At 47.7% G+C, this 15805-nt stretch overlaps 1 protein-coding gene across 8 annotated transcripts in view; it reads left to right on the forward strand.

The window, feature by feature from the left end:
- Positions 1-15805, forward strand: part of PTPRF (protein tyrosine phosphatase receptor type F) — a 332284-nt gene that overhangs the window by 253746 nt on the left and 62733 nt on the right. For 6 of the 8 annotated variants that reach the window (XM_032446277.1, XM_032446280.1, XM_032446281.1 and 3 more), the window contains exons 8-9: positions 2084-2194; positions 10082-10093. In XM_032446277.1, the coding sequence (XP_032302168.1) occupies positions 2084-2194; positions 10082-10093 (123 nt within the window). The remainder of the gene's footprint in view (positions 1-2083; positions 2195-10081; positions 10094-15805) is intronic. The other 2 variants (XM_015870116.2, XM_015870121.2) reach the window with 1 other exon arrangement.

Here is a 15805-nt window from a genome sequence, read left to right on the forward strand (position 1 = left end):
GTACAACTAGCTCAGCCCGATGCAGGCACAGAAAATGAACTCTGCAGCACATTTGTGCCCATAGTAATGAGCGGAAATTAGGAAGGGGATAATATGCAGTGAGCTCCAGGAAAATCACCCTGACAGGGAGCATAACCAGGCTGTGGCATGAATTCCTTGAGGAAGCGGCGAAAGACCTATCACTCGGCCCATTTAAAATGGGATTGGACAGAACACAAGTACATTTACAACAGCGAGCAATGCTGCCCTGGCCCCCAGGGATGCACAAGATAACCTAATAGGTCTTTTCCATTTCTAGATTCTCTTGATTCTCTGTATCTTGTCAGTGCTGGGAAGCTTCCTCCTGCTCCACCGCCTGTCATGCTGCTGTCTGCTTGGAGATGTTTTTCACAGGCAGCATGTAGAAATTCACCATTCTCCCCGAATTAAGCAGGAGAAGAGCTCTGTAGGCTTTGGGTTGTGGGTGTCCAGAGAGCGCCAGGGCTGGGGGAAGCTGGCAGCTGCTTTTGTTAGTAGGTGGAAAGGCTCCTGCAAACAGGCTTTCTCTGTCTAGCTGAAGCCTCATTTCCAGCACTAATGCAACAATAGGGAGGGCTCTGTACATCATTTTTATTATATGGCAGAACCCAGGGAAGTTCATTTTTCCCAATGACATATAGACTTATGCTACAGTCTCAATTTATCCTTCTAAATAATGTAGGTGGCAGTGGTTGATTCACATTAGTTTTTCTTCTGTTCTGATGATATGAAAAACTGAGTTTGACCTCTGCAGCTTGAACCAGCAAAAAGGGGAAGGCAATTTCTCCAGCTATTCTCCGTGCCGCTCTCAGTGGTCGTTTTGAACCGTGGCAGGCAGAAATGAGTTCAAATCCTTACAAGCAAAGGGGTTAATGTTCTCTTTTAGTCGGGTATGTGGCTTGTGAGCAGAGTTCCCTTATTTCAGGCAATCCCGACCAGCAGAGTCTGAGCACTTGGAGGCACTTTAAGAATTGCTGCCATGCTGCCTGGGGGAAGCAGGCAGAGCACTGGCCGTGGGCTCCTGCCATGCCAGCTTGCTGTCATAGCCCCCTGCTTCTTTCCTTCTCTTCACCCCCCCTCTTTCAGCCTGTGTATGGGACCCCAGTAGGAGAGTTTGGTGCAACCAGTTTTGCAGTCATCTGCAAAACGTCATCGCCCGTCACGGCCACTACATGGATTCCTCATGTAAGTTGCTACTGTGTGTGCTCTGACAATTGCTGCAATTATTTAATGTGCCCCTATTGTGTCTGGCATTTCAGGGATAGGATCAGGTCATGAACCATGGAGCCTGAAGGCTGGGCTTAGCAAATGTTCCTGGCCCAAGGCTGGAGGAGCTGCTAGGACGAAGGGAGGGTGGCTGTCATGCCAGCACCGTGCTGGAAAAATAGGTGTATTGCGTTGGTGTCTTTATCTGATGTCTTAAACTGAGTTTCTAATCGTTTTATATCAAGTATAATCCAATCTGAAAGGACAAGGAGATCACTGGCAGAGAGAAAGCTGACAAAAGGCAAAGTGTTTTCTTCTCAAAAGGGGATATTGGCTGGGAGGAGGGGTGGGGAGATGGGACTCTGCCAGCTTCTGCAAGGAGGTAGCAATTTGTTGAGCATTTCCTAGGCTTTGTGTGCATCAGATAAGAAACAAACAGCTACAGTTAGTGGGCTTTGTGCTTGGCTGTTTTGATTAAAGGCTTATTAAAGGTCCTCTTATTAGACGGGAGTCCTATAGCAAGCTGTAATTAATATGTGTGTATGTGTATGTTTTCTTCCTTTATTGCAGCAATGAAAACAAGTGGTTGGGGTGGTTGGAAATGCATCAGTAGCTGGTTCCTTGTGCATTAAAAAGAAACACACACAACAATAATCAATTACACAAGCTTCTGACAGCAGGCTGGGTACCTTGTGGCTGTATGCTGGTACCCTGTGGGTCCAGGGGACAACATCACAATATATTTACCCAGGAAGATACTTAAAAAGCATGAGGCACAGCTTTCCTTTTCTGAGGTTGTCTGTTCAGTCACCAGGTTTGCCATAACGTGAATGGTCTGTGTCATCTTGTTTGTGCACAGGAGCTCTGCAAATAGAGAACAGCGAGGAGTCGGACCAAGGCAAATATGAATGTGTTGCAACCAACAGCGCAGGAACCCGTTATTCTGCCCCGGCGAACCTGTATGTTCGAGGTAAGAGCAACTTCCACCCAAAGAGGTTTCTCTCCTGCCCAAAGAGTTCTGGGGCTTCCAACACAGGAGTGCATTCCCTCTTAGAATTTCTTTCTCCCTTGAACTCTCTAACTTTGTGTCGCAGCTATTTTAATTGGGAGCGAGGGATGCTTAATCCTCTTAAGTACAAACTAACCTCTGGTGCAGTTGTATAAAGCCGGTCATGCTCCGATGCGCCAGCTACAGGTGAGCTGGTACTTAGGCCTCTGCTTTGGAATGTGTGTCTTTAAAAACTGAACAGCTTTTTGGAGTTGTCCTAATCCATCTTATATGCATCAACGATTAAGCCTCTGGGTATTAATGGCTCACACTGGGAACCTGCTGGAAATTAGCTGCAATTCATGTAAAGTGATTTTCTAATCATTATGCTATGTTGCCAATTCAGAAATATTTTCAGCACGCCAGAAAAACTAGCTTTTACATCAGGATGGTTTCTTGCCAGCTTTCTTTTTCTACACAGAAGGTGTTTGAGTTAGCCCAGAGAAAGGCAAGGGCTAAATCCACTGTACCCCGTCTGTTAATTTCAGCAAGAAAAAAAAGTGCTGCTTCATATGAAGCTCTGTGTAACCAGAGCTGCTGGTTAGGAACCCCTGCGAAGTGTGGTTATGGATTTTCCCAAGGAGAGAAAGAAGGTTCTTGTGCGGGTGCGACCATTATTTGCTAGGAAGTTAGAAACGGATTTTGTTTTCACACAGAAAATCAACTGTCTAATAAAGCCTCATCTTCATTTCTTCCTTTCTCTGTTTTGAAGCAAGAAATTACAATACAATAACCATTGCATTGGTTAGTATGGGAAGAGGACACGAGTGATCAAGTCTTCACATGATGTGTGTTTGCTCCTAGGGGTGGCTTCTGGCATTGTTGTCTTTGCTTGTTCTGGGGGACTGCTTTTCTATTTTGCAGCCTAATTTGGATTATGGGAGTCTTTGGAAGACTGAAGGATCCAGTTAAACGTGTTCAGAAGGTGAAGCTGTGTCTGTGCAGTGGAATCATTCATTTCACTCTCACAATGTAATTGCAGATGATTTTAAACTCCCTCTATTCTTCCAAGTTCATTTTTCAGGCAAGCTGTGCTAAAACTCATTCCGGATTGTCCCTTGGCACTCTGAGGGAAAGGATCCTGTCTACCATGTTGGCTGTTGTTGCGTAGGTCTGTGTGGATACCCAGCACTCTGCTGCAGCATTTGGGGATGGTTTGCTTCCTGTGACATGCTCAGATTCTCGGTGCTCTGTTTCCTAGGGCGGAATGGCTGAAAATAGGCACAGCAGCTTCAAGGGATAGAGAAAAACACCTCTTACAATGTTCTGATTTCTTACTGACGAATGCTCTTTATTTAGCAAGTGAGTCCTGTAAGTCTGAGGGATGTAATGAATCTTACTCCTGAGTCGCTGCTCATCAACGTTCACCTGTCCTGGTTGGGTTGGGCACAGGCCTTGGGTGGTTGGCAAATGGGAGAGGATCCTGATGTTCACCGAAGAAAGTGTGTTCTTAGACATATGCCTTGCTGTTAACCACCATTTTCTTACACATAAATTTCTGGAACAAGCTTTTTTATTGCACATAATCTTTACAATGTCAGTCTCTAGCCTGTGTGATCCTGATAAAGCTCTGCTGTATATTTAAGACAGGATACCCCATAAATTACTATCACATGAAATTCTGTGTGTGCTGGGGCCTGGGTAGTATTTATGCTTACATCTTGTGCTTGCAGTTTATGATAGCTAATGTACAAAGAAACACCCTGTTGTTGCTGTGATAGCTAATGACTGCAAAAAGTTAGTCAAGCCAACGGGGTGTTTTATTTCTTTAACAAGAAAGGAAAAAATGGAAATGCCTTCCGTCCTCGCATCTGGGATAAAGAATCCTTGATGTCTTTTCCTCTTATGATAGTCCTACAGCATTGTCATTAGAAGGATCGGTGACATCCAGTAGAGCCTTTAGGAAGTGCCTGCAACTTTACTAGACAGGACATTAATTAATGCTAAATTACAGCGGAAATAGAGTGCATCTGCTGCACCACCACCACACGGTGGTTTCGTAATGATTGACCTCATTGTGGCAAATACCCAGGAAGTTGGACACAGGTCTGAGCAGCAGCACTGATTTCCACCCTCTGTAATGCTCAGGAGCGCTTGTACCCAGCTCTCCTTTACAGACTCTTGTTTTTTTTTTTAGTAGTTCAAATGTTTGTTTGTCTCTTTGACTCTTGGGGTTTGTGTGTTTTTGATCGTGTCCTCCCCTTTCCGAGCCTCCCAGGTAATCTTTTGTGGGTGTGCTGAGCTGAAAAGCACATTAGCATCTTTATCATACTTTTCACAATAACAAAGGAAGATTCTGGTGGTATAGAAGGAGCATCCAGGCACTGCTCAGGGCTTCCTGTATCAATGAAAGAACAGGAGGAGGAAGGAGCCGGGTACACCAGTGCCTCGTCTCTGTGAATCCTTCAGAGCCAGCACTTCTGCACAGATGGACTTCATTAAAAGTTAAAACATTTCCACACCAGGGATTTGTAAAGGAAAATGGATGCATTTTCCTTGAAGCTATTATTTTCATCTTACTAAGTGTGCTGGAAAGCAACCCTCAGAAGCTGCCTGTTTCTGGACTGACAGGTCTATCTGCTGCTGCTGCAGAGCAGGGATGGGGATGGGGAGCAGTGCTGGGAGTGGGCTCCTTCCTGCTGCTGCCCCACAGCCCCGGGCATGCAAAGGAGCAGGAAACATTGGAGAAGCAAGGACAGAGGGAAAGCCAAGGACAGCATGTATTGCCAGGCCATGGTGGCTATCTGTGGAATGTCAGTGATGTGTTTCCAGCCTGCCCTGTCAGCACAAGTGTGTTTGCCATGGGTGTTGTTCCCACTACGGAGAAGAACTAATCCAGAGGTGGTCCGTGGCTGTGTGTACCACAGTCTCTCGTAACAGAGATTAGATTTGGGACCTGATGGTGCTGTGGGGAGAAGAGAAGGGAATAGAAACATATGGAAGATATGATTCCTCTAATCCATAGAGCTTACTGTCTAATTTAGCAGCAGAAATCCTAGAAGTTGATTCAAGATGTGCAAGAAGTTTATTTAAGTGTAGAAGGGAGAGTGGGCCTAGCGTGGAGAAAAGGTAGTGTCATCTCATTGTGCACACTGGGAGTAAAGAATAATGCCACCGATTCACGTGGGCCATTGGGTTTTTCTGAATACATTTCACTCTTCATTTGCCTACATCTTCAGGGACATCTGCACAAAGAGGAGTGTTTTCAGCTTAAAGTCTAACCCTGTGACATTCCTGTGAAGGCAGTGGCCTCTGTGGATCTCTTTCCCTGTATGAAAGGGTTTTTTCCACCCTTCACTTTCTCTGTCTGTGGTGCTGTTGTTTGTTCAATGAAGGGGATGAGCTGAAGGACTGTGTGTAAGAAAAACCTTACAAAACACTGTGGGGTTTGCAAGCTGCGTTCCCCAACCTTGCATACAGCAGTGAGCTGTATCAGTGCTGTTAGAATAGTCATTACAGGAATAGTGACCACATATTTAAACAGTAAAGCTGCTGCCCAGTTTTCACTTCTAGGTGCTGCTTTTCAGCCTCCAAGGCAGCTGCACAGCTGCTTGTAAAGAAAAGACAATTTAAAACTGAAGTGTCTCCTCTGTCCCCAGATCACAAAGCAGTATATGAGATTGCCGTAAATAGAAATGGTTTTACTGCAAAAAAATCTGTGCTTTCTCAATCAGCATTTTGAAGGGCCAGGCTGGTATTTCATGTGGCAGCAGGGAAATGTGTAGGAGCCTGAAGTTTGATTCTCCAGTTCTCACTGAGGAGCCGTCACCCAACACGAAACAAGGGCTGCAGCTCTGTCCCCAGCAGCGGTTCTCTGCCCTCTATGGGGTTTTGCACTGGGAGCTCACTGAGATGGCCACTTGCAGCTGTGCAATGTTTGCTGCAGAGGGGACCTTGTGTAAATAATAATAATTCTGAATGACTGACATTGGCCTGGAGCAACAAGACTTGGAGCCTTCAAAAAGGACATTTTGTGCTTATGTAATATTATAACAGCTAAAATAGCAACGGCAGTCAAAGCTTGAGGGTATTGCCGGAAGAATAAAAGCTGAGGATGGTGGTGAGAGCAGAGCTGGAGATGCCTGAGAAGTGGCTGAGTAACAGAACACGTTTATTCCCAGCCCCAGTCTCCTGGCAGCGCTCTGTTAAGCTGCCTTGTCACCTCGGATGGGTGACGGTCCCCAGGTAGTGAGGGGCACTGCTGGGACTCCATGGCCCAGCAGCAAAGAGCAGGACCAGCGAGGGAACACCTAATGACAGGCTGATTCCACCCAGATGATCCAGACTGCTGCTTCGGACAGCCTCTGCCCTGCACCATCAGAAGGCAAATCAGTCTGCACCAGAGGTCACAGAGCAACCACCCCTGAGCTGTTGGCGTGTGGCTGGGAAGGGCAGCAGGTCTGAAGGGCTGTGATCTCCATGTGTATCTTCTGTGCAAACCCTGACCTCAAGGTGATGCTATGACAGAGCCATGCGATACAGAGCAATGACCCCTCGATGAAGAAAGTGCACTCCTCTTCATGGGATCTCAGTATTTTTAACTCTTCTGTCTCCAGGCGCTGCTCCTCGCTGAAGCTACTGCTCTCAACAAAGTCATAGCAGCTGCACTTTGGGCACTGACATCTTTATTCCTTGCAGTCTTTTGGTGGTTAACAGTGAAATGCAAGGCTCAAGCCTAATTATTTGTAAAATGACCTTTATGGAAAACAGAACAAGACCGGCTGGTGGCTCAGTGCCTGACAGCACAATACAGAAATGGATTTGGAAGCCTGTTTCCCCCTCCTTACTGCATGGCCTGCATAGACATCTGTGGAACAATTAGGTCTGTATGTCTGTGCCGACTCAATGTCCACCCCCTCCCCTTTCATATCCACTTGCACAGGGGGTTAGGAAATCCATCTCTGGTGCTCTGAGATTTTCTGCTCTTAATTGAATTCATGGTGAATGTGTGTGCACCCGGAATGGCAAGGGATGTTTGGGCGACCTGAGCATCCTGTCTGTCTCCAGAATGGAATACACTCATCACTGTGGCAGGAGCACATTGTTATTGTGTGTAATGGGAGGTTGTCTTATTCTCATTTAATCTGGCGTAAAAAAAGGCAATCTGTCCTTTTGTTCCTCTAGACCTCTAAAAGCTGTAAAAAAAATCTGATTTACGTGGAGTCCTTGAGACGCAAGTTGTGCTTTTAGTGATACACAGGAACAGGTTCATCCCCCTCTGGGTTTTAGCTCACCTCCATGTCTTTTGGATTCCAGAGTGGCTGGGTTTGCCTTTACATTAGCATCTTGCATAGCACCAGAGGGATTTCAGCACAGGGCAGATGCTGGCAGTTCCCAGAAGAATTGCAGAGCCAATTGAGATAATGAACTTTCTTGTTGCTTTCAGGAAAGTATTAGTTTCTCCCCCTGAAAAGCTTTAGAAACATGTTCCTTTGTATGGACTAGCAGTCTAAACTCTAACTTGTGCATTCGCATCCTGGCCACAGCCCCTGCCTTGTTTCAGGGAGCTGATGCCCGAGAATTCACAAAGCAAAGCTTCCCATAAGCCCAAGCTTATTCTTTCTGCAACGAGCAGCTGTGGTTAGAGTATTGCTGCTGCTGCAGAAGATGAGCGTGTCTGCAGCCCAGTAAAAGCCAAAGGCAATCAGCATGGGGATTTCTGTCTGCAGAACTCTGGAGCCACCTGACAGTCAGGACTGGCAGACGGTCTCAGACACAGCCTCGCTCCTTGCTGCCGTGCTGCTTTCACCTTCTGGGGCTGGCCATCCACTGTTGGCACTTCTGCTGTGCCATCGCTTGATTTGTCTCGCATACAGACCTGTGTGTCAGATGATGAGCCAGGCAGCCCAGGTTTGTGAGAACAGGGCAGTGAGCAGGGTGGGCTGGGGGGCAACCCCAGCCTTAACCCCCCACCGTGCCCATCTGGGGGCAGATACCTCTTGCTGTCACTGCTGAGAGCCCTTTCTTTTGGAGGGGAAAGGAAGAAAGGGAACGAAATCAACACCACCACCAAAAAAAAAACAACAGCCTGTTGGTAAAACATGCCTCTTAGCTTAAGAGTGACATGGATGGTGAACTGAAGATAAGGCAGAATGTGAATGGGATCTGTAAGGAAACGAAACTTTCATTTTGCCATTTATCATGTTCATCTGAGATAAAGCAGCAGCTGTTTAAGCATGAAGTGAAGGGAATGGAGCGAAAACTTTCTGCCCAGGTGTTTCCTCTCTCCATACAGCTGCTCCAAAATGCCCCGTTACTGGCTTTTATTCCCCATAAGCCACAAATATAATTAGAGATTAAGAGATAATCCGGCAATTAGTGACAAATAGCAGGCCCCAAACCCGTTCCAGTTTGACAGACCGGAAAGTAATCTGTTTGAATTAGCATGTTTCACATGTGTCTCCTCGCCTTTCCAACTCTAAGCTCAAGTGTCAACATGCTGGGCAAGCTGGAGCCGTGTGTGCTGAGCAGGGCTGTCCCACCGGGCTCCCCAGGGCAGCACCCATAGCATGGGCACCCTTCTGTGTGGGGCTGCCTGCTCCAGGGCTGCTGGAGCACCATTCCTCAGGCTCATGCCCTTGGCCAGCCTCTCACCCTTCAGTTGTGTGGGCTCAGCGGGTTGGTCCCCCTGGTTTGAAGCAGTTGAAACAAGTGTTCTGCTGTTCTTTTCCAAGCTCTGTTGCACTTCACAGGCCACGCTTGTAGCTGTTATTGGCAGTTTGTTGCCTGGTCTGTACCGTGTCACTGTTGGTTAAAATCTTGTCCTCTAATCGCAGGAAATGGCTGACTGTCCTGTGCACTGTATGATGCCACACGCTGTTCTCTAATTTGCAGCATTTCTGCTGGAAAGCAGATTCTTCCCCCCACCTCCTCCTTCCCCCATCAGAAATGTGACTCATAAGCAGTCTTTAACTATCAAATCCACTTCTGTATTCTCTCAGCGAGGGTTCAATTACAACTGATACGCCATAGATCCGTAGTTGGAGTGAGGTCACTCCTGCTAAAGAAATAAGATCTCCTTTGTCGATGAGGAAAATGCAACTAACCTTCTACTGTCTCTCCCGCAGGAACAAAAACTGGGACCTGCTCAATTCTCTCTGGGTGTCTTTGTCCTTCTGATTTCTTGTCTGTCTCTCACTCACAGCAAAGGGTACCAATGAGGCTCTCCCGAAAGTGAGCCCAGCTGAGCCTGCACGTGGCCATCCCTTGCCTAATATCTCTCTGCTACGTGTAGCTCTTTGTTTGGAGAGCGGGAGCAGCTTTTCATGATAGAAGATTTTCCATCCACCACTCGGAGCTTTTCTTTCACATCTGATAAAATTCGGATCGACGTGCATATGCTTTTCCTAGTGTGTGGTCAATGGGTTTAAAGTGCCTTTACCATCGTTTGTAGCCGGAGTGGGTGCGTGGGAGCGTGTCTGTCCGTGTGATGGCTGCAGTCCTTTGCTGTGTGTGTTTTGCACGTGTCTGTGCTTCCAGCCCCTGGCCCAGCGTGGGGCTGCCCCAAAGCTCCCTCCATGTGAGTACGTGTGGGTCCCTCTGCCCAGGGCTGGCAGTGGGGCACAGGGGCCAGCCCTGCTCTGGGCCAGAGCAGTGAGAGTGGCTCACTCCTGTCCCAGCACGGAGCGACCTGTGAGCACGGTGGGAAGTCATGGCTGACCTCTGTAGTCTTGTCTTGTCGTTTCAGTGGTGTGCGGACAGATGAAGCTTGGCCTGTTTTTACTCTCTGTGTTTTTCCTTGTCTTTTTTTATTCCCTCCTCATCTTCATCGCACTCTGCCATCAAACAAAACAAACTTTCATCTCTCAGATCAGCGAGAAGGTTGGTCCTTTTCACTTCTTATCCATCTACAGTACGCCACGTCAGATGGGACTTTTCCAGTAGGGAGAGGAGAGCCATCCCCAAAAGGGGAGGGGGCCCTGCAGACTCTGGCTCCCTTCCAGGCACGGCCACAGTGTGCCCGATGAAATCTGCTTACTGTTTGCTGTGACTCTGGCGATGGCATTGAATCGTTGCTTGCATGTCTTTGTTGCTTGAGTTTTAAAATGCATAGAATACGTTTTCCATGCAAATAGTAGCCAGGATGGTTTTTTTCAAAGGTAGGATGGGAGTAAGTGCATGCTGCTGTATGTGGTGTCCTTCTGTAACCCAGTACCTCTGCTAGGTGCCCACCTAATACCTCTAAACTGCTGCTGCTTTCTGGCCAGAGATCAAGAGCAGACTTTGGAAGCAGGGTCAGAGTAGCTCCAGCCCTCTACAAGCTGTTAGGATGAGTGGGTCCCTCAGTTCCTCATGTGGCTTTAATAGTTTTGACTTTCTCAGAGGGAGTAAAACTTGCTTTCAGCCTCAGCTGGAGAAGGACCTGCTTCTCCAGCAGCCCTCCTGCTTGTCCTGTTGGCCAAGGGTCCTCTATGTGAGTGATGCCAGGGCAGCGTTTCCTCTCTTCTTGTCCCTGAGGTTGTGTCTTGCTTTTGCTGGCAGGAGAGCAGGGAACTCAGGAGTGTCCTCAGTCATTCTGGGATGGTCCAGGGAGGCCCTTGGTGGCCTGTAGAGGAGCTCAAGAGATATCTTCCTCACCGAAGTGCCATGCGGGTCCATCCACATGTGCTGGAGGAGAGAGATGCTCAGATGGCCACGTGTCCCGGGGCTGTTCCTGGGTAGCAGAGTGGGACACCCTGGCTCCCCTCACATGTGCCATCAGGCAGCTGTGTGAGTTGATCTCATAATCATCACTGGAACAAGTTTTAACGAGTTGTCATAGCAGTTGTTCCACTACGCTGCCTTCACTCTGCCTGGAACGTGCTCTCATTTAGATCATACGGAGACACAGGGCCCTTGTTGTTTACCAACTAAAAACAGATTTCACGGAGGATAAAATGACCTGGGCCTAATACAGCGATGGAAAATGAGAGCAAGGAGGAAAAGGGAGGAAACTGAAACCAAAGCCTAAAGCCTCCTAGATTTCAGTGTGTTTGGAGCACCGCTGTGATGGCGCAGGTGCCTCTGGAGAACAAACCTCTGACAGGGCACTGAGTGGTTTGACCGCATGCTTCAGTGGAGGGGAGGCAGCCGAGAATGGATATAAGCCAGCAGGAACAGGTAATTTCCCATTCCTCGTGTCGATCCCTCCTTCCCACCCCATCAAAAATAGCCAGGTATGCAAATATTTAGTGTGAAACCAGAAATTAGTTTCTAAATATTCCAATGGGATTTGCCATACTTATAATTTGTTTAGCACTGATAATTACATCTTATGTTTTTTCAGCTTTACTTAAAACTATGTACTGCTCACCCATGCATTTAATTATTGCTCTGTGAGTGCTACGAGGTTATTTATTAACGAGTTATTTTATCTTGATACAGTGGATCCTTTCTCTTATTCTCCTCCTTAATGTTGTGTTATTTTCATCAGAGAAATTTCGGAGAGTGAATGCAAATTGCACAGCTCCACAATCTCGCTCTCCCTTACTTTGCTATTAGTATGTCAGTATGCTGAATGCTGATGTGTCTCCAGTGCTGCACCACTGTAATGATATATCCTCTTTTATATGTGGTTGTCAGCGCAAATAATTAGACCTAAAAGTTATAGCTGAAATATAATCCAAAAATGGCAAGGCCCTGTTTTGGAAATTGTCTATAAAATGTCAGCACTCAAGGATGCATTGGGAGCATAAATAGTACAGCATTGTTTGAGCACAAGATTAGACTGTAAATGCATTTTTTCTGGTTCCAATTTTTCCTCTCCTGCTGTTGATTCTGTCAATAGATTGTGAGACACCAACAACCGCCTTTCCATTTGAAGTCCTTCCTTAAAATGATGGCACTAGGAAGAGATGAAAGGTGTCTACAGATGAGTAAACCGTGGAGACTTATGATCGTGGTTGAGGATATCTCCTAAATTCATTCCTTCCCAACTTGGAGGAGGCGGTGCTGGAGAGAGCAGGAGTTTGGGGCAAGGTGGAAGCGTGGCTGGGCTGAGAGCGCTGTGCACCATGCATCATCTTCCTCGCCCAGCCCTCTTTTAGAGCAGACCTCAGGTGGATTCACCTTGGGGCAGAGGAGGAGCAGAGGGGAGGGAACATGAGTGCCATGCATTTCTGCAAGCCAGAGTCAGGGGTGTTAGTACTGTCATGAGCTCCACTGTGGCCAAGACAGCCAGCAGGGAGAAGCAGCTTGGTTTCCCTTTTCTTAGCAGCATCATGCTGTTTGAGAAGCATGGGCATGCCTTCCTGGTGCTGCTGTGTTTCCTTGCTGTATGCCAGCAGTGTCTCAGCATGCCAGAGGGACTGACAGCACCAGCCTGAGAGCCTTGAGCACTTGTGCGCAGAGCTCAGAGCCTCTGCTCCTTGCAGACAGCAGCAGGGAGGGGGGTCCTGGCTCCCTTGGGGGGTAACGTCACCCTCAAAGTGAACCCGAGATCTTAGGAAGCAGCCGCTCCCATGGTGAAAGGAGCCGGGCAATCGATTGGTGCTCTTTGCTCTCAAGGCAAGGAGTGTGCATGTCAATGCATGCTGAATTATTAACAGTTCTCAGTCTCAACCTTTGTGGCCGATGTGTTGCCTGCTGCCCTCCATCCCCACTGCACTGCCCCCAGAGAGCAGGACCCCATCTCCTTGCCATCCTTCCTCCCTGTCCTTTGGGATCTGGGCACCGGCTCAGGTTGCACAGCGCTGCTCTCCACTCGGGGTTCCACTTTGCTTCCCTGGGAGCACTGCCTGCACAGTGCGGCAACACGCAGCCCTCACACCGCCTGTGCTTGAGGTGAATGACAACGAATCACAGTTTTGACAGTCTGCTGGTTTAACCAAACCTCTGAGTTATGCTATTGTCCATTGAAATTGTTCTAATATTCACAGTAATTTTCCCTGTGCTGTTCTTGCAAAGCCTCCAATCCTCCTCCTCAGATCCTGATCCAAAAAGAAGATGAAAAAATAGAATTGTAAATTCTTGTCAAGAAAATTTTAATTAAAAGGGAAATTTTGTTGCAGCAATAAATGAAGAAGAACAGAATTTCCAGCAGCCTTTAAGGCGGCATCATGGGCTTTGCTTGCCCATTGATTTGACTTGTAAATTGGACAGAAATTGTGAAGAACGCCGCCGTTTGAGGGGTTATACTAATTTAAATTATTACCAGACTCCTGTGCTAGAAAAGCAAGAGACTTAAAGCACTGGCTTGCGCCAGAGGAATGTGTTGATGGTGCTCTGCAAGCTGCTGTGTGAGATCTGCCAGCTCTCACTATTGCTAACTGACAGCATATCCCCTCTCCCTCCGCACTGGCTGGGATGAGGAGCTGCCATTCATCCTGCTGTGAGGATGGGAGGCCAGCAGAGCCCGTCCCTTCCTCTGGACACATTCCTGATAGTACAGGAGGACATTGCATTGATGGGACTCAATGTGTCCCCAGGAGGGTTCTGAGAGCCCATGTGGGGTGTGCTGCCTTTGGTCTCACAGGGATGGGAGATAAAACCTGCTGGTGTAAACTGGCTTCTAGCCTTCCTGCATGACCTCCAGTCCTCTGACCTCTGCACGTGAGTTACTGTGCGCTGTTCCTGCGTATCTGTAGTGCTGCTTTCTCTCTGACTCCTGTGGCCTCCGGCGCCTGCTTGCCTGGTGCATGTGCATGAGCAGCCTGTGTGTACCTCTGGCTTTGTCCTCAAAGTCTGCTCTTTTTTGTGTGTTCATACAGCACGGGGGGAGGGGGAGGAGGTGGTTGTGGTCCTTGGATGGGGATGGAATTTGAACAGCTGGAATAATTCGACGCCATGTTCATTGGAAAATGAGAGCTGACTCTTAACGAACAGTGCTGGGATGCTTTGGTTGGAAGTACACGCCATCATGTTAAACCATTGCCATGTCCATCAGGTTAACTCTGTATTCTCATGACTGGGTAGCGCCTGAGTATGCTTTCAGTTCTGTCTCGTTTGGGGAGCGCTGCCCCGTCAGTCAGGTAACGCCTCACTGGCGATCACTCATGTAGCCATTGATTTCAGATTTAATAATTGATTAAAAGAAACAACCAGCAAGACTTTGGATTTAGACATTAAAAAAACAATACGACAAGAAAAGCAAGTATCCTTCTCTTGGCTGGGAAGGAGCTAATGAGCCCTGTTTTGTCACCGAGACGATGTATAGTACACACAAAATGTTGACAGCATTGTCTAATCTATCACGAAGTTTCAGCACTGTTGTTCGTACTAGTGTGGGGGTTTCATCTTCAGTCTATTTCTGCAAGCCTGTTGGTTTGGGGATGAATCATCAAAGGGAGAACTAGTGAGGTTAGATCTGGGGACAGTCAGCTCGGCAAGTGGCACAGCGTCCTCCACGGCTCGCCAGGCTGGCAGCAGCCTCCTCATCCACAGAGAAATGATGGGCCTGAGCCAGCAGAGCTGAGCCCCTGGGGCCAGCAGTGCATTGCCCCACATCTGTCTTCCACCAGCGCTCAGCTGACCTCACTGGAGGAGCAGAACAGCATGGAAAGGCCCCTCCAGAGCTGGCCCAGCAGGCAGCAGCCCTCCCTCAGGACCACCATTTGGTGGCGGAGGCTAGAGCAGAGCATGGTGCTGAGCAGGACACGTAGGAGCAGTTTCCCTTTTTAAACTACAGACTGAAGTGAGCTTGCACGGAGGATACAAAAGATTTACCAAGCACGGTGGTTTCTCTGCCTTTGCTTAAATAGCCCCATAACACTAACCCTGAAGAAGGGGCCTCATTTCTCAGTGTCATTTTCCTGACGGGAATGCATATGGCAGGCAGCTTTAGAGCTTTACTGTAGCTGAGAGTTGCTTACAAATAAGTCTTGAATGAAATACCAATGAAATACCTAGAAAGGGATTGATATGAAGAGAAGCTGTGCAGTGAAATAAGGGGGAATACATCTCCCAAAGCACTGCCACAGAGGTTGGGATGGTTCTGCCAGCCCAGCTCCCTTCTGTCAAAATGGATATGAACTCACATCTGTCAGGATTAGTTCTCTCCTGCCCAGCAAGGTGATCTGTTCAGACCCTGACAATGTCATGCAGCTCTGGTGACTTTTTTTCTGAGCCAAAGTAGAACCTGCGTTACATTTTGAAAGGAATTATATTTTATTTAGCAGCACACGTGCTAATTCAGAAAGAAGCCCTTCTGCTGCCCCTGCTCAGACCCTGGGGATAAGGTTTGGGACAGGTTGCTTTACTCTAGAGCTAATAAATGGAGCAGGTCATGCCATTCTGCAGAGCTTTGGTGGGTCCTGCACAGAGAGAGCGTGTGACTGGCATTTGTGCTTGCTCTCTAATTAGAGGGACGTAATTTAAATGGAGGAATGTTTCACATTAGTGATATGATTTAAGAATGCCATGTGTGGAGAGAATGGACTGAGCCATCCCATAACGAGTTCTAATAAGACACCAGTGGCTGAGGAAGGAGAGCAAAGCATACACAATGCAAAAAGCAGCTTTTGCACTTGGTTTTATCTGTCCTGAGGGATAGACAGGCAAAACTTGTGTTTTGCTTAGTGAGTCCCCCTTGTATGCCCCTGCAGTGCAACTGAGTGC

Source organism: Coturnix japonica, chromosome 8 (assembly GCF_001577835.2).
Source record: "Coturnix japonica isolate 7356 chromosome 8, Coturnix japonica 2.1, whole genome shotgun sequence".
NCBI classification, from domain to species: Eukaryota; Metazoa; Chordata; class Aves; order Galliformes; family Phasianidae; genus Coturnix; species Coturnix japonica.